The sequence below is a fragment of the Larus michahellis genome, chromosome 1 (genome assembly GCF_964199755.1).
Source record: "Larus michahellis chromosome 1, bLarMic1.1, whole genome shotgun sequence".
Taxonomy (NCBI): domain Eukaryota; kingdom Metazoa; phylum Chordata; class Aves; order Charadriiformes; family Laridae; genus Larus; species Larus michahellis.
In genome coordinates, this window is record NC_133896.1 from 144,284,915 (window position 1) to 144,304,470 (window position 19,556).

The window sequence follows — 19,556 nt, forward strand, 5'->3', positions numbered from 1 at the left end:
ATAAGGAGCTCAACAAGAGTCGGCAATGTGCACTTGCAGCCCAGAAAGCCAACCACATCTTGGGCTGCATCAAAAGAAGCATGACTAGCAAGTCAGCAGAGGTGATTCTACCCGTCTATTCCACTCTGCTGAGACGCCACCTAGAGTATTGTGTCCAGCTCTGGAGCCCCCAACATAAAAAGGATATGAACTTGTTGTAGTGAGTCCAGAGGAGGGCCACGGAGATTATCAGAGAGCTGGAGCACCTCTTCTATGAGGACAGGCTGAGAGAGTTCGGGTTGTTCAGCCTGGAGAAGGCTCCAAGGAGATCTTATTGCAGACTTCCAGTACTTAAAGGGGGGCTACAGGAAAGTTGGGGAGGGACTCTTTATCAGGGAATGTTGCGATAGGATGAGGGGTACCAGTTTTAAACTGAAAGAGGGCAGATTTTGATTAGATACTAGGAAATTTTTCACTATGAGAGTGGTGAGACACTGGAACAGGTTGCCCAGAGAACTTGTGGATGTCCCATCCCTGGAAGTGTTCAAGACCAGGTTGGATGGGGCTTTGAGTAACCTGGTCTAGTGGGAGGTGTCCCTGCCCACGGCAGGGGATTTGGAACTAGATGATCTTTAAGGTCCCTTCCAAACCAAACCCAAACCATTCTATGATGCTAAGATTATCTCCCTTTTTTGTCTGGAGAGGCATTTCACAAGAAATGGGTCTGAATCTGGAGTTCCAGAAGTGATGTAAGTTAAGAACAGTGTTCTGTTCAGTGGTAAACAAACACAAGAGAAGGGTTACTACGAAAATTTTAAAGTATATCGAATGAAATGTAGCAAAAATTTATGTGTTCACTGTTCTGAAGTATTCTATATGACACAGCTCGTGTATATAAAGCTAAAAGGAAAATAAAAATTCCCTTTGTTTTACATCAATTTGAATTAGCTCTCAGGAGTTACGTCTTGTTAATTTTCACTTCATAATGAATAAAGCCATTTGATTATAAAGTGTGATAACTGAAAAAATCTTGTAGAAAACAGTGTTGTAATAGCTTATAAATAATTAGATAGGAACTACCATTAGATCATTTTAGTGTAGCATTATTTGGTTTCTTGAACTCTTGCTGTACATGTTTGTATTAGTCAATGAAAAGGAAGAATGCAAGTTAGCCCAAGGGTTTTGTTGTTCAGTATAAGTCTTAATTTTAGTTTGTCAGTTGATCCAATATATTAGTCACTGTGGTTCCAGCTGAATCTAAAGAGTACAAACACCACATTTGGAGTCTAATGGAGGAATAATACTTCCTTTAAAAAAAAAAAAACATATATATATTTTGTATACATTTTTCTGCAGCTCTCAGAGCAAAAGTGCTGATCTCTTCCTTTAAAATGTGTCTGTGGTCTCAGAAAAAAATAACTCCTTTTTGTTGGTTTAGTTCGTTTTTTTTTTTCTTTTCACACAGTTGTTAACTTCATTGACATTTGTGATTAATCAGGTTTTAAAGATGCTGACATTTAAAGTTGATCCTTCTTCTTCTTCAACTAAATTCAGCTTACAGTTCTTTTCTGCTTTTTTTCTTTCCAATAGTCACTGGTGTTTAACTATTACATTTAGAATATAGTAAGCTTCTGTATCTGTTCTAAAATTTAGTATTTAAAGAGGAAAGAAACAGCATTTACCTTTTTGATTATTTGTAATGAAAGAGTACATTTGGAAATAAAGCATAGGAAGGTAGGATATTTATTCCTGATTTTTTTATGAAGAATTTATGTTGTACTGCCTAAGATTGTTACTGCATGTGTACCACATTAGGAGTGGTACCTTATGCTGGAAAATGGAAAGTGGTTTCCTTATGCTGGAGAAATGGAGATGTTTATTTCTTTTGATCTTTCTTTATTTTTTTGTTTTTAATCAAAGACACTAAAAGAAAAAAGAAAAAAAAAAAAAAGAACTTGCTGCATGTGGCTAAGCTTTCAGTAGGAGGGGTGGAAGATGGTCCCAGGAAGCCTAGCAGATAGGTCTGTCTGTGATGGATGAGCTTCCATTCCTTACATGGTAGCTACAAGTAAGTTAGAAGTTAGCGAGTTCACAGGAATTTTCACCATACTTCTCCATAGCCATTGAGTTTTAATTGGTTGGTTTTGACATAACTGAAGTCTTCATTTGATTGAAAAATCTGTTTATCTATAGGGGAATATAATGACAAAGTATATGCCAGAGGAGGTTTCTTACAGATCTTTAAAGCAGTTCCCCACTTCCCCTTCTGTTGATGTTTTCTGTAAAAAAAGCAGAAGATAGATACTATGAAAGGCATTATCTTCCTAATGAAGAATTATATGCTGAATTAGTATAATATTTGTGTCAGTGATTTGATGTGGTGGCAAAGTGTCTAGAGCTATACCATTTGTAATTGAGGCAAACAAAAGGATTTTGTTGATCTATAGCTTTTACAAAGAAATGACAAACCTGGAATAAAAATATTGTCTTCAGCTTCTTAAGTTATCCTAGCTATTCTTCCATATGCAATTTAATTTTTTTCCACACAGATGATTTTCCCCTTGTATTTTTTTCTAATCTATCTTGCTATGTTTACACATATGCAAATAATAATGTTTTAAACGGCATATTTTTTATTAAAGTGTATTTTCTGAACAATGTAAATCTTCGCTCTCTGGAGCTATTAGGGGCAGCTGCCTTTTAGCTCCCGTGTAGCAAGGGAAGCCAAAAATAAAAAGTAAACACACACACACACATTTACAGACCGAAATCGTGACGTGCTGGGAGAATACAATGAAGAAATAACCTTTCTGCAACAGTGCTTTTCTGTGGCTGGCTACCTCCAATAGAAATGTAGAATAAACATACCCTGTGACAGATGAACAGAAGTTGTGATGCAGTGGGACTGAAGAAAATTAGCTATTTGAAAAGAGCACAACTTCAGAGAGAACTAATTATATCATAGCAAGAGCGTAGGAGGTTGGAAAAATCTTCTACTTTGTAATCTTTAGACTTCTTTATATTATTACATACATGGTATGCTAGCCTTGCTAAATGTTGCACATTATTTTGAATAAATTCCTTTGAGTGAATGCATTTTATTTTAAAAAAGAGACATTTAGTCTACTGCTTTATATTAAGAGATCTTAGTACTTCCGTTAATTCAATATGGATTTACTTCACGTGTTGACATATGAAGACATGATCTGTATCTGGAATAAAAAGTTGACTTGTATTTAGCATCATATTTCAATGAGAGGACAAAGTAGCATCGTTTGGGGAAAAATGAACTTGCTTATTATTAGTATATCCATTTAAGGGGTCATAGAAAGGCTTTTAAATGGGTGATGCATTGTCATTGGAGGAGGAATAACACATTTCTGTACAACTGGGATCGAACGTTACAGAAGTGCATTTATTTAAAGGCTGTCTTTAAATACAAGCATGGAGCTGGAAATGACAGTTATTAATTGGTTAATTAGATTCTGGAGAATAGAGAAGAAATCTGTGGAGGGTCACATCTACAGGTCATATTTCCAGATAGATGGGTTAGTTAATGCACCTATTAAGTACATGCTTTATTATCAGTAGTAATTATAACTTCTCAAAGTTGAGCATATGATTATACTTGGGAAAAATGTATTGCAGATAAGACTGCTGTTTATAGAATGGTGAAAATGGAGCAATGGAGCAGAAAGGCTGGATCACACGGGAAATGCAAATCAGAGATGCTGGGGTGTCAAAGGAAAGAACTGAATGGACATGAGGAGTAGGAGTGTTTTGAGGGAGCAGAGACCAGGAATAAGTATGACAGTGAATCAAGAGGAAGGAAATAAGATTACGTTAGTATAGCCAGGCGTGAAAAGTAGGATAAGAATTCATGCAGTTGGAGGATGAAAACAAAGAATTGCTCTCAAGTTGGTTCAAAGAGCCAGAAGTCAACTGGAGGCTTATCTACCTGAAACTAGCATCCTTTGTCCAGCACAGTTTGGATTCATGCCAAGAAGCAGAGCTGAAATGATTTTACAGATATGGAGGGATTTTCTCTTGTGAATTGGTAAAGACCAGACTTTCACTCTCATTCTCCATTAGACACTGCTAATTGTTTTGTCTGGGAGAAGCATCCAGCATTTAGAATGCTGCAGCAAAGGAGCGTTGAAACCTCTGCAAAAGAAACTCAGAACTTGCACAGAATAAGGAAGTATGTTTCCCTCTTACACAGAGTGCTATGTTTTCACCGTTCCCTGCATTAACCTTCCCTAGAGGACTGGATCGGATTGAAGTTTCTACCCATTAGGCTTGAGGTGTTCATTACTCTGGGGTCACAGCATCAATAGATGAAGCTCTGGTATTAACAACTGTGACTGACAGCTCTTCTCCTCTGCCCAGTGTTACTTGCTTTAGTGATTGCAAAAGTGAGAAACAAAGCTCTCTTAGGGGCTGGTTTAAGCCAGTTGGGTACCTGCTTCAGAAATTAAAACTATACCATTCAGTGAGAAGAGTATATTTCTTTGACTTTTATTTTGATTTTTTGATTCAGTGTATAAAAGAAAATATTCCCCTGTGTGCTTTTCTCTCATAGAGAGTTTGAAATAATAAACATATAATGTTGGAGCTGTTACTTAATGAGCTTGTGGTGGGTGTACTTCATAATGATGTTGAACTTATTTTTGCCATATTCTGAGAAAAACATTATTTGGTGACAGAACGAGTATATACCTTGAGGAATGTTCCATGATTTTTGTGTGGAGAAGGAACGTTTCAGATATAGCAAGAATTTTCTTCTACGTTAACTGGTTGAAGTAGGTTGTTACATTCAGTAAGAGAACTTTGTTGAAATACTGCTAAATGTATTGCAAGTAGGCATAAATATTAATACATCTGCCTACATATATGCATATATGAAATATAAAATGTATATATTTGTCTTGCAGGGGCTGATAAGCTGATCCGTCATTTACACAAGCACAACATACCCATAGCTGTTGCCACCAGCTCAGCTGAAGTGACATTTCAGATGAAAACAGCCAGACACAAAGACTTCTTTAGTCTTTTTCATCATATTGTGTTGGGAGATGACCCGGAGGTGAAGCGTGGCAAACCAGAGCCTGATGCATTTCTAGTCTGTGCAAAGAGATTTCACCCTCCTGCACCTCCAGAAAAGGTAAGAAGGAGAGGGAACAAATTAACTGAAAAGTTAGGAATATTCGGTTTGGGCTATATTTGGATTTTGTATTTTTTTTTTTAGCATGATAAATACTTAGATTAATATTTAATATAAATGCTATAAAAATCGGCAACCTGTTTTCAAAGAAGTTTATGCTGTTGAAGCAAGAGATAGTTGTAAAGCATGATTTTACCCTACTACATATAATGTTAGTAATGCAGATTGCTCTGATTTACTACATGGTAGTGTGCAGTAATAGGAAAGTGTAATGATTTTACACTCTGTGCATAAATCTGCAATCTTAACTTCACTGCTCAAAGTTTTGGAACAGTTATTTAAACATAGATCAGTTTATTTTTCATACATTCATGGCTGATTTACCTCTTAAGTGTCTAAACGTTAAAGATACTTCTTTGTAAAGAGGGCATATATTTTCCTAAGCCATCTCTTTCCTCTTGCATTCTAAATCTCTGAGATCATATTTCTTGTTTTCTGATTTAAAACTGATCAGTTTGAGCAATCTTTTTCAAACAGTAGAGGTGTTTACTTTCTCTCTCTTATATATAACTATCCAAACTCAATTCTGAAATAGAAATCTGTAGGGAGAATATTTGAAAGATATATTGAGAATTAGTTAAAATAATGTCTTCTCTTTTATTTTAAATTAAATTGCCTTTCTCCTTAAAATATTTTCCTCACTTCTTGTCTGTCCTGAGTGGAACCTAAGTTCTGAAGTTTTGGAGTTTCATAACTGCAGAAAAATGCTTTATGTACTATTTTTTAGGGAACAACTTTAGGTGGATTTGACTGTGGTGACTTTTCTCAGTAGGATTATTGAGGAAAAAGTGCTTACACAAGTACATACAGAATGATTAGTTAAGATTCTTCAGTCTTTCATACTTCACGTTCCCACCCACAGTCTAAATGGTATTAGTGTTGCCTGGGAATACAAAGTGAAATAAGTTCGATGCAGCGTGGCATACTATGAACAGTGTTAACCAAACTGGTTTTTGGTTTGTTGTTTTGTTGTGTTTTTTTTTTTTTTTAATTCTGTTGCAAGTTCTGTTGACATTCTGTGTATGTGCATCAACTTCATTTGAAAACTTAGATGTTGAGGAAAGATACAGCAAATGTAAATGATCGTGTTCATGCAGATGGCAGTTGTATGGACATGTTAGGTACTTGTGTGAGTAGGCTTTGTATGTATAATACGTTCCAAATGTTAAAGAATCTGAGCAATAAGGCTGTAAATCTCACCTTAGAGTCAAGTAGCTATGAATTTTCAACATGTTAATACTCAATTGAAATTGAAAGTAAATATTGGGAAGCAGCCCAACATTTTGGAGGGAGTAAGAGAGTGAGGTTGAAAACAAGCTTAGATCACAGCTTAATGTTGCTTTCATATAAAATTATTCTTTCTTGCTTAACTATATGTTTAGGGAACAAAAAAATCAGGGTATGTCTCTGTAATGTTGTGTAGTGTGCTTTTTGTGAAACAATGAGATGTGTAATGCATGCTTTTCAATTGGATGGAGGTGTGGCTGTCAACTATTCTGTAATTCTGAAAGTAGAAGAGCAGAAAGTATTGAGAATTTATATAAAGCTGGGTTGTAACTGGTATTATATCTGAAGGGGAGGTAAGGAAATTGAATGTCAGCTGTGTTAATGACAAATTAAACTGTTATTTCACATGAGAAGCCTAACAGCAATATGCAGAGGAAGAGCTTTCCCAAAGCTCTTAGTTTATTTGGCTCTATTTCAGAAAAGTCAGAAGGTGATAATAATTAAAAAGGATAAAAACATACAAAAAAGACAAAAACAAAAAACAAATCAAAGCCAAACAACAGCCTTAGCTGTGGTAACAATGAAAAAAAATATTTGAAGATAATAGTAGCATTTGTATTACACTTAATTTTAAACTTTAAAGATATGTTAGACAAACAAAATTTCAGAGTGCTCATGGTAGTTTTATACAGTTATTTTCTTTAACCTTACTTTGAAGAGGAGAGCTGCCAGGCTGGTGAGGGGTCTGGAGACCAGGTCACATGAGGAGAGGCTGAGGGAGCTGGGCATGTTTAGCTTGGAGAAGAGGAGGCTGAGGGGAGACCTCATTGCCCTCTACAACTACCTGAAAGGAGGTTGGAGAGAGGTGGGGGTTGGCCTCTTCTCCCAAGTGAATAATGACAGGACCAGAGGAAATGGTCTGAAGCTGCGTCAGGGGAGGTTTAGATTAGATATTAGGAAGAATTACTTTCCTGAAAGAGTGGTCAGGCACTGGAACAGCCTGCCCAGGGAGATGGTTGAGTCACCATCCCTAGAGGTGTTTAAGAAACGTCTAGATGTGGCACTTCAGGGCATGCTGTAGTGGCAGAGATTGTAGGTTGTTTGGTTGGACTTGATGATCTCAAAGGTCCTTTCCAACCATGAAGATTCTATGATTCTATGATTTTATGATTCTATGAAGAAGAGCACAACTGTTTGAACGCATGCATTTCCTTTATATGAAGTTTAAGAGCATTCAGAGTTCCCTTAGTGTGCACCTAGTGCACACCAAAACTACTTAGTAGCAACTGAGGACTGTCAGATTTACTTCAAAACTTCACTGCCGCTCCAAGCGAAAAATACAATGTAGCCATAGAAGGCCAAATCCGGAATTTAGCTGTCGTGGCATACTTGCCCGTGACTGTTGCTGTGCAGGCGTACTTCTACAAGTAGGCAGTTCTAAAATGATCTTAAACTGGATATGATGTCTGCTTTACTGTCATTGAAGGATGTCATAACTGTCCATCTGGGAATCTCGTAAATGTTGACCTTTTTGTTTGCAGTCTTTGGTTAACTAGGAACTTAATAAGCATAATGATGAAACCGCAGCACAGGAATTTCAAACAAGATACACCCTGCAAATTCAGCCTAGGTCTTACCATCTTGTGATGCATGAAGTTTCATGTGAACTTCCAACACTAATAACAATGCACTATCATATGAGTAATTCATTAAATTAGTCAGGTGATAAAACTGATCTGCAGATTGAATACCAGAAATTTTGTCTTTTACTAAAATTTGGTTTGGTTTTTTTTTTTAAATATATGCCAAATTCTGCTCTCAAATACAGAGATGCAACTTGTATGAAAACCAGCTGGAGCTGTACATATGTAGAAACTGTGTGCTTGAATATTGTGGAAATTTCAGGCCACAGTGTTCAAAACGCTGTGTTCTTTTCCATACATTTTATTTAGACAATTAGAAAAAAAAGTTTCTAAGTATTGTTTTTGTTTGGGTTTTTTTTATTATTTTCCTATCTTTGTGTGATCCTAATTTGGGAAATGGGTTGTTTCATATTTTTCTAGAATTAGTTACATAGTATTTTACTGTTTCAAATTTTTACAAAATCCGTAAAGGGAATTCTTTTTAAGGGAACCTTTAAAATGTGCTGCAGAGGCAAAATCAGAGTTTCATTAATGACGGTACTGTGGAATTTGGTAAATTCAGCTATGTATGCCAAGGGATGTAAAAGACAACAAGAAGGTCTTCTATAAGTACATAGGACACAAAGGAAGACCAGGGAACATGTGGGCCCATTGCTGAATGAGATGGGGGACTTGGTTACTCACGACATAAAAAAGGCTGAAGTACTGAATGTAGCCAGTCAGGAACGCCAGGTCCCAGAGACCAGGAGGAAGTGTTGGAGCAAGGAAGACGTGCTTTTGGTGGAAGAGGATCAGGTCAGGGAATACATAAGCAAACTGGACATGAATAAGTTCATGGGCCGTGAGGGGATTTAGCTTCAAATGCTGATGCAGCTGGCAGTTGTCATTGTGAGGCCATTCTTGATAATCTTTGATTGATCATGGCCATTGGGAGAAGTGCCTGAAGACTGGAGGAAAGCACATGTCAAATTAAAGAAGAGCAAGAAGGAGGACACAGGGAACTATAGGCTGCTCAGCCTCACCTCAATCCCCCAAAAGGTGATGGAGCAACTAATCCTGAAAACCAGGCACAGTAAGGGCACACAAATCATCAGGAGTAGTAGTCAGCATGGCTTCACCAAGGGGACGTCTTGCTTGACCAACTTGATGAAATCACTGGCCTGGCAGATGAGGGGAGGGCAGTGGCTGTTGTCTACCTGGACTAGAGTAAGGCCTCTGATGCTCTCTCATAGAGAAGCTGTTGATGTATGTGACGGATCAGCAGTGAGGTGGGTTGAAAACTGTCTGAAGCGCTGAGCCCAGAGAGTGGTGATCACCAGCGCAAAGTCTAGTTGGATGCTAGTGACTAGTGGTGTGCCCCAGGGGTCAGTACTGGGTCCAGTTCTGTTTAACATCTTCATTAGTGATCTGGTTGATGGGGCAGTTTGCTGATGAAGAGAAGAGAATGCTCAGGGGGATCTTATTAATGTGTATAAATATCTGAAGGGAGAGTGTAAAGGAGACAGAGACAGGTTCTTTTCAGCGGTGCATAGTGACAGAACCAGAGGACATGGGCACGAACAATCATAGGAGATTCTGTCTAAGCACAAGAAAACAGTTTTTTACTTTGAGGGTGTTTCAGTGGCCAGTCTGGCCTAAACCATGACAGAGGGTGACCGAGCACTGGCAGAGATTGCCCAGAGAGGTGGTGGAGAGTCCCACGTTGGAGATGTTCAAAAGGTATCTGGACATGGTGCTGGGCAGCAGGTTGTAGGTGGCCCTGGTTGAGCAGGGAAATTGGACCAGATGAGCTCCAGAGGTCCCTTCCAACCTCAATTATTCAGTGATTCAGTGATACACTTCTCAGATTTGATCTGGGAAAAAAAAATGAAGAAACAGAAGTGCTTTTGCTAAACAATGTTTTTCAGTTCCATTTTGATTTAAAGGGCTCAAATGATTTAAAATCATGATTTTGGAATTTATAAATATTAGAATATTAACTTTTGCTTTAAAAAAGTTCATAGAAACCTTGCTGTTTGTGTGTTTCTCTGTGTATTTTTATATAAGACATATATATCAACTATAGCTTCCAGTGTTATCTTGAAGCAATTTTGTTTTGTAGTAACAAAAATGTTATGCTACTGAATTTATTTTAAATATAACTCAAACTTCCCATGCAAACATTTATACATACTTCCAATATACTTATGCCATTAAAAACACATGAATTAATTATTTACCTACTGTAGAATGTGTCGGGTCAAGGCATTTCTTTCCAGTATTTTGGTTGTTTTGCCTGTAGCTTTTCTATAAGATACAGGATCTTAGTAGTAATGTAATTTAAAAACAAACAATTACCGTTTATATCCATTGTTTAAAAAGAGGAAAAGGTTGTAGTAATACAAATTATCGTAACTCTCTTATGAAGATTCAATCTGTTCTATTTAAGAAGTTCCAAGTGATGTAAATCATCACCTTAATTTAAAACACTATTTCTTTGCAGTTTCTTCCATTTCTAATTAATTAATTGATCCCATAGTTACGAATAATCTCTGTACCAAATCTAGTGAGAGCTCATTAAAATTTTTTAGATTGATTAAATGGCATTACGATTTATGAGTCTCAGTGGACTTTTTATGTCATAGAAAAGAGAAGTTCAAAGGGAAATTTTCTGAGACTTTTTTGCTACAAAAGATGTAGTGAAAGAGTAACAGAGATTCAGAACATTATGAACATTTTGTAATTTTAGTCTATATTGTACGAGGAAAACAAAGGGTGAAGAAGGCTGATTTAGCACTTAATGTGACCATCATTATTATGAGGTTGTGTAAAAAGGATGCCAAAATCTATTTTTTATTTCTTATTGCCCCCTCATTTTATTCCTTTTCCTACTTTTTTTTTTTTCCCCCCTTCAATTGCACTACTTTTAGTGTATGCGTGTAGTGGATGTATTTCACTTACTATGGTTTTCAGGTAAGGAATTATTTTATTAGTGATGTTTCTGTTATTCCTTATATAGACCTAGAGGTTGGATTTTGAGTTTGAGGAGTACTTTAAATAAGGTACAGAAATTACGAAGGCATGAACAGCTGTTCTAGGTGGTGTACTGAGCTGTAAATTGGAATCCCTGCTGTTGAAATCATGTGTTTCAGTTATCATAAATCTGCCCTTTTTCCATTTTATAAATAAATTGACTTGCAGTCTTTACTGAACATTTACGATGCACAAATCTGACATTTTGTGTTAGAAATAACAAAATCATTAAATGTAAAAATACATAGACATTTTTCAACTTAGTTCAAACCTACATCAATGACTGTCTCTTCAACCTTGGCTCTAGCCTGTCCTTTGAATAGGCCAACATTTCCAATTTTTCCTCAGCTGAAACACTCTTCTAAGCAGCTGTTCATGGTATAAACTGGTCTGATTTACCCATGCTCTGCTGTCTTATCTGCTTGGACTCACAATTTTTACCAGTTATTTTAGCATATTGCTAAATATTTGCTTCTCCCAGTGGTATAGCCTGCAATCGTAGCACTCATAGTACACATGACTTTTAAAGTGTTAGCTGCAGTCAGAGGGAGAGATGAAGAAGAGTCCGTAGCAGATGGCCGTTGTTCACATACGCTGCCGTCTGTAGAGGCAGATACAGCATGTGCCGGCAGCCACTTACTGCCTGAAGAGGGGTCAGCGTTGCTCCACAACTCTTTCCAGCTGCCGGTGTGTTTCGAGGTACAAGACAGAATTTGGGCTTTCTTTCCGGAAGCCGCTTGACTTTCTTGTTTGTACAGACGTAATTACAATTCATTCATTAATTCAAGTTAAGCAGTTGATGGGTTAGAGTCAAGAAAGAACTTCATGTGTCATCTGATTTGTTGGTACCAACGCCTATGTAGCCAGGCTGTTAGTACACTGACTGAAGGTCTGGGGGTTTTGAGTGTTTCTGGTGTGTAGATTTTCTTGTTGGGCCTTTTGGGGGATAATTTCCTCACTGCTTGCACAGAGTGCTCCTTTGGTGTGTCCCTTATCTTCAAGGTTGTGTTCCCTCAGCGTTCCCGTTAGCCTCGCATCCTGTGCTGTGCAGTGGCCAGCTTCCAAACAGTGCAGAGAAGACCCTCCCTTGGCAGAAGCATGTTGTGTGGTGGAGATGGTGCTCCCTGGGAGGTGGTGGGGCTGCTGAGCAACTGGTTCAGTGCCACGAGAGCTTGAAACACCTGCTCCTGCGTACAGATGGCGTGCTTAAGTTTGCAACAAAAGCAGAGTTCACTCCCTTGATGAATTGAGGTTACATATTTTTACTGTTACTGCATGTGGGGTGATTGGGAGGTGAATGAAGTATGTCGCATCATTTGTGTGTACTCAGATTAGTTTAACTGTTCCATGCAGACATACCCTTAAGTGTTGAGAGCGGATAGCAAGTGAAATCTGAAAGGGTATATATCTATTGTCTTGAGAACAGGACATATCCAACAGTCTGCCTTCTAACCAAGATGAAATGCCAAGTTCAGTAGGAACCTCCCTTTCTGACTTTACAGTTTTTTGCGAAATGAGTTTTTTGCTTTCATGTGTGCATCCAAAATCACCCAATCTCAACAGCTTGTGTCTGTTTCTCAAGAACTAACCATATCTTGCAGTTAATCTTTTGTAAAGCATAATTGCAAAAGTAGTCCCAGCGCATTCCTAAAATATCAAGAAAAATTGGTTCCATGGAGAACATAACAATAATCTGGGACTTCTATTTTCTTTTTAAAGCAAATAAGAAGAGAGGGTTGCCCTTATCTTGTCTTGAGGAATACTTCCTCAAGAAATTGGGGAAAACAGCTTTTTGAGCACACTTCGGCCTGAGGCATTCAGTCTTCCATATTTGGGGTTTCCTTGGGGATTGTCCTAGTTACCACACGGTACACCAGCTGTTTGCTCAGGAAGGGTCTTGACTTTTCCTTAATTCATAAAGCCTTTACTTTTCTTGCTCTGCAGTGTGACTGAAGACTTATTCCTAGTAGTGATTTCAGTGTTTAGTATGTGTTGCTGGCCTAGCTCTTGAATTCCCGCTACTATGGGGCACTGCAAAATAATAAACAGAATAACTTTTTTGGGTTTTTTTGTGTTTTGTTTTTTTTTTTACCTTTCTTCCCCCGCTGCTGGAGAGCTATTGATTTCAGACAGACACAGGAGAAACATAAAAGAATAAATTATTAATAAATGATACCTTTAAATTGCCTAGTAGGCAATTGAGTAAGTAGGTATTGAACAATCTAGAGTTTTATGTGTGAAGACCTCCATCTGGAAATACTGCTAGAAGCTTACATCTTGGGATGCAAAGATCAGAGTACTGTAGTGGAATGTGCTTTTTATGTGATACGCTGCTGGACAGTCTGTTGGCTGAATCATGCACCTTCCTCAGTTTCTAAATCGTCTAAGCATGTAGCCCTTATTTGTGTCTCCTGGGATGGATGATGAAGTCTGTGATTATGAAGTTCAGCTTCCAGCTTCTTAAGTGTAACGGACATGGCTGTAGAGAGAAGATTGTGAGATATTTCACCATATCTAGCAATCCAGGATTTCTGAAGATCTGCTCTACGCACACACCTTTTCCCTAAATCCATAATAGGCCACTATTTTGTGTTTACAAGACAATTAAAGGAAGGAGACAGTTATAAAATTATTTTTATTGTTTTGTTTTCAATTATCATGCTCTCAGTTCACATGGCTGGTTTTCTTCCTCCTCCTTCTCCTGAGGCGTGTGTGCTTGCTTGTGCACACCCCCCCATCCCCCCACCATGCTGGCCGTCTTTATTATATATTTGTGGAAGAAAAATGAGATGTTGCATAGCTTGAAAGTAATTTAGCTCTTAAGTGTTCCAGACGTTGCCCTTGTTACTGCAGTGCATGTTTATTTATGGATGTATTTGTCTTATGGAGATGAAAAAAGTAGTTGAAATTCCATGCAAAAAATAACCTGGTCAAGGTTTGCTTTCACTTAATGTATCTGATTGGAAAAGGAAAGAAGGATTATAATTTGTTCTTAGTCTTTGGGGTACTCTGGGTTGGGGGTGGGGAGGCAGAAATAATTTTTTTTTTCCTTGCATTTGTCTTGATAATGTATCAAGTAGCTGCTAAGGGACTTGATGAAATGTGATGCAGAATAATAAATTATGTTCTGCAGCCTTCTTTGCTTCTACGTGAGGTGAGTGTGTAAGCACAAAGACTGGTACACCTCCAAATTCTAAAAGCATTATATTCAGATTAGCAGGTCACTGGAGATGCGTTGCTAATTGTTTTAGGGAACTCATTATGGGTATTATCACATATTAATTATGCATGATAAGTAGTAAAAAAGTGGGGGGGGGAATCCTCCTTTTATGATAAATTGCTCACTGACTTATCTTTTCTTTCTTTCAAGACCTTGAGCGTTTTTTGGAAATGCGAAACAGAGCAGTCATTGAATAATTAGATTTTAATTAACAAGAATTTTCACAAAAAATGCTTTTAATGTCTTTTGGGTTATAGCAAGCATGAATAAATCCTCTTTTAAAAAGATCTAGTGCTCTGATCCTCTCTGTATCTCAAGTTACCCTTGTAATCACCCCAGAGCTTGTTGTAACAATGTTTTTCAACAGTTTCAGGACAAAGAATGAAGACTGAAACAAGGAATTGCATTGTTAGCAGTATTTTTTGGTTGCTTCTTTGTAAATTACGGTCATGGGGAGACCTCCAGAAACCTTTGAAAGACTAAGGTCAACTATGTGTTGGTTTAGTTGTTTTAATGCACTAAGGCTGGGGGAAGGAGAGTTCATTTGCTTTTTTTATTTTTTTTTTATTTTTTTTTTTTTTAAATTACTTGCTCTTTGTTGAGATGCAGTGGTAGGTAATTTTCAGAGAGCTGGTATTCCTGGTAGGGTTCTGCTTATTCTGTTGTGTTGTAAGGAATTTGTCAGAGTCTCTTTTTGGCACGGTTGCAGAAAACCTACATACAGGACCATCAATTAACACTGACAAATGGTTTATAGTCTAAACAGGGCAAAGCATTTTGCTCAGGCTGATTGCTGTATCACAAAATAAGTGCACTTACAAGATGATTACAAAGTGTACTCCATAAAGCGATGTTTGAGAATTTTTTTTTATTATTATTGTGATAGACTGGTGGTATAAAGATAAAAGACCTTGTAGCACACACAAGAGCTGAAGAAGTGGCAGCTTTATCTGCTAGAAAAGGATGCTTAACATTTCCATTCCAGCATCTCTTTATCTTAGAATAATGGTGTGATTCAAAGCCAAGAAGGAAATGGTTCAAGTTAAGCTTCAGTAAGACTGAAGTGATTCTGATTTAAAGTAGAAAACAATTCCAAGCAGCGGTAGAAATGCTGTCCTGCTATTCCATCAAAGAAAGCTTTTCATTTTTCTCTAAATAGTACTGAATACAGGAATTGCTGTTCATGCTCAGATTCAGTGTTCATCTCATTCAGTAGCATCTCTGATGACAGCTAATACCAGAGGCTCAATATAATCTCCTTTTAGCTAGAAGGGGGTTAATTTATCCACTTAAATTCTGTTGCTCCCATATCAAGTAATTGAAGGCCCTTTTTTTAACAAAAGGAAATAAAATGGGGGAGAGTTTAGTAACTCTTTCACGGTATTTTTTTTTTCTTGCTGATGATTACTTCCTGGGACAGTGAATTCTGTAAATCTTTTGCATATGTTCTGAATTTCTCACCTTTTAACTTCATTGAATGTCAGCTTTTTTTACGTTATGAGTGAGAAAGATAAGAAGTAATTGATCTGCCACTCAGTATTTTAAGTACTACTCCTCATGTTCCTTTTTACTTCTTGCTCCCTAAGTAAATCACTTTACAGTCTGTTCAGACTCTTACCATCTGAACGTGTTTTGTTTAGGATTTTTTGGGGGGTGGTGAGGGGTGGTGGGTTTGTTTTGTTTTATTTTTTTCTTCATAAGCATTCCCATTGCATTTCTTCAGATCCTTCCTATCAAAAACATTTTAACATAGAATAATGTCTGTGGCATACAGTACATAGACTATTCCAGATGAGACAGCATTATATATGTCTATGAATATACACAGCGTCACCCAAGCTCTGAGTTTTCACTGAGCTGTCTACAGTGATGTCCAGTACTTAAACTGAATGTTACAAGATGTACATGTCATTTATTTTTTTCCAGCTGATGTGTATTGCGTACACTTCTTGACCATTTTATTTCATTTGACACTTGATTGCCCAGTAGACTACCTTGTCACTCCAAGTTTCTTACAGATGTTTCTTATCTCAGCTAACCTACCTTTATGTCATCAGCAGATTTTACCAAGTATGGAGGTAAGGCTTACTAGTCACCAGTAACACCAGAATTCTTTTAAAATTACTTTCTACAACTACTTTCTAAAATAGTAGCATGGTAATGAGAAACGGGTTTTAATGTTAGTAACTGCTTCACTTCATAGTAACTGCTTCAGAGCCCGAGGGTCTTGCTGACTAGCAGAGACTAGCTGATGACATTTCATCCATTACTGAAAATATCTTCTGTTACAGAACATGTTTTCCTCCATCAGGAAATTGTCCCTTTTTCTACGTGGTCACGGTGATCCATTCAGTTGCTGTGTCCAGAACACATTTTTGCATTCTGCAGCTTGAGACTAAAGAGTGGAAACATTAGAGGTTGCAGCCTATTGTCATTGTCTTCAAAGTTGGTACAGACTCAAAATATTACTGATTCAAAAAAAGTGCCATGGGCAGAAAGCATAATAGTATGTAACGTATCTTACTGCATTCCACTTTCAATAATGCAGTTATCCCAAGAGAATGCCAACAGAACCTATTATTCTACGACGAATGATCATGTATCTTAGGTAGAATGCATTTCCAGTTTTAAGATCAGCTATAATGTATGCTTTGAAGACTGCTTTCAGTTGTGAGTGTTCAACTTTTCAGGCAGAAAAATTTCATTGAGATTTTTTTTCTTAAACTTCAGCAAAAAGTGTTTGCAATTATTTTAATGTTTTCCTTAGAAGATAATAATATTTTCTAATTATAGGAATAACTGGTGCAATGGTCATATGATAACTTCCATGAAGAGTTATATTTTGTAAAGGAGGTGTTTGAATTTTGGGAAGCTGAGAGTCCTGCAGTCACGTGTTCTAGGAGTCAGGAATAATGCTATGTCTCTAACATACTATGATCATTACTAGACCTGGAAATGCTCCTGAGTTTCCTGAGTTTGTGTGTGTTACATTTAAGTACACGTTAAACCCTATGGGTTTATCTAAGACTATAAGAAGTAGCTTGTAGAAACTGATCAGCCCTACACACACACACAGGTTGGCATTTATTTAATGAATGTTGTGCTTTTTTAGTGAACAAATTTCCAAGTTCCTATTTTAGATGACAAGCAAGTATCGTCCCTCAATTTTCCTCAGAGTTGAAGAGTTACCAGAGGTGATTTCTGATAGAATTAAGAAGTGAATCAGAGAGCTCTGTAATAGCTTTCAGCTGTATTCTCTGCTGCCCTGGTCCATAAAGGAGCAAAAGTGGTTTAAGCGAGACAAATTTCAGTTAATAGCTCAGCAATAGAAGGGGAGGAGGAAGAGAATGTACCAGTGATTCCTGAAAGAGTATACTTTTAAAGATGCTGCTGAAGAAAGATGAAGAGTGTAGGCATGGAGATTGTACAAGGCACAGAGGTCAGCATGATATAAGACATACAGCTGAAAGTGGGAGAAAGAGATAAAGAATGCAATTAAGTGAAAGGATAGAAGATGTCTAGGGAGTAGAAGGAAATAAAAGCAAGACATGCAGTAATTGTGGGTAAGATAGTATAGGGCCTTGAAGGTGAAAATGAAAACTTGAATTTGTGACTGCATTAAATAATCTATATAGCTTCATTATAAATTATGAAGAGTTAATAGTGTGCAGTAGCCCATTTGTCCTTAACGCTTTCCCAACGTTTTTTAGGGAGTGTAGATGAAGAGTCAGGAAACAGTAGATAAGTTAATGATGTATATACTGAAATAGTAAAAGCATTTGCTTTTTTGTGGCTAAGCATTCTGTCTCAAGAGGATTGGTAGATGATGTGACAGGGCTAACATTACAGCAGAAACTCTTCAAACATTTAGGAAGCTACATGTCTAAATTTTAAATCTCATAAAGACGGTGGAAAGAAGAGTCAGCTGCAAATGTATGTTTTGGCATGTCTCTCAAAGCAAAGAGGTTTTCTTTAGAAACACTGATGTCAAAGTTTCATCTTCTATTCTGTCTTGCATTAACTAGTAGTTCTAAGGCATTAGGACAGTTTATTGCTGTCCCTTTCTCCTGTCGCTTGATTTTTTTCTTATCTTAGCATTTGGACAATTTATTATTGTCCCTTTCTCCTGTCACTTGATTTTTTCTTATCTTAGCAATCTGTTGAAGAGGAAGTATGCTTGAAAGATGATTGTTGACTTCGAGTAGGCTGGTGGAAGGCTGTTTTACTGATACCTTACTATTTACAGCTCTTTACAGCTGTGGTGTTAGTACATGACAGCCTTAAATTTCTTTAAGATGATTAATATTCAGTAAAATAACTTTTTTCTTGTTTCTCTGATGTTTTGGGGAACTAATTTTGTTTTAATAATACAATGGTAATGAGGGATGAATAAAACGTTCCGTAATTCAGATTATTCAGAAAAGGCCTTCAGTGTAGATTCTCTCAGAATTTTGAAATGTATCCATTCTTTGCAGGAACAATTCAGTATCACCAGCTTTCACACCATTTTTAAAAATCTGTGAATTGATTCCTTAGCTTCTCTGTCTGAGTTGGGTATGTGATCTGGCTTTGTGTAAAGTGATTACTAGTAAGAGCTTCAGGCTCAATGTCAGTCCAAGGATGAAAAAATCCATCACAGAATGCTGTATTTTAATAAAAGGATTTCAGTTACTCGGCAGTATGAAGACATAATAATGCTTGTGACATGCTGTGCTGTATTGCTTTAGGATCAGACTGAACATTGGAATAATAGTGGCATTGAGAAGAAAGGAAAAATAGGATGTCTGATTTGAGCATCTCTTTTTCTCCTGTTGATTTCTATATTTAGCATAGTGTATGGTGTGCCAGGGCCTAGTTATAAAGACCTGTGAAAGAAACTACTTGGATTCCTGGTCTTGCTTGTTAGGAATCAAGCAGCATGTGATGCATAAATTTTCACAGAATTGGATAGATCCTGAGGAAGATCCACCACAGGATGCAGCCATCAGGTTGTGTGATAAAAGATCAGAGAGGCAATGGCAGGTGGGGGATCCCAAATCACACCTTGCCTGGCTGCTCCCAGGCCCACCACAGGAGCCATCAGCCCATCAGAGGCCCATCTCCACAAGCCCAGGGGAGCACAGGGTCCTGAAGGCAGATGAGTTAGACCCTGGGCAGAGGCCCATGTGTCCATGGTGCCAGCAGCTGGAGCGAGCGAGGGTCTGGATACCGGCTGCTGGACGAAACCAAGTGCCAGCCCCTGGCATGGGAC

The 19,556-nt window shown here is 37.6% G+C and overlaps 1 protein-coding gene across 1 annotated transcript in view; it reads left to right on the forward strand.

Annotated features, from left to right (window-relative positions):
* Positions 1–19,556, forward strand: part of PUDP (pseudouridine 5'-phosphatase) — a 71,833-nt gene that overhangs the window by 35,483 nt on the left and 16,794 nt on the right. The window contains exon 3 of the mRNA XM_074606992.1: positions 4,914–5,143. Within this exon, the coding sequence (XP_074463093.1) occupies positions 4,914–5,143 (230 nt within the window). The remainder of the gene's footprint in view (positions 1–4,913; positions 5,144–19,556) is intronic.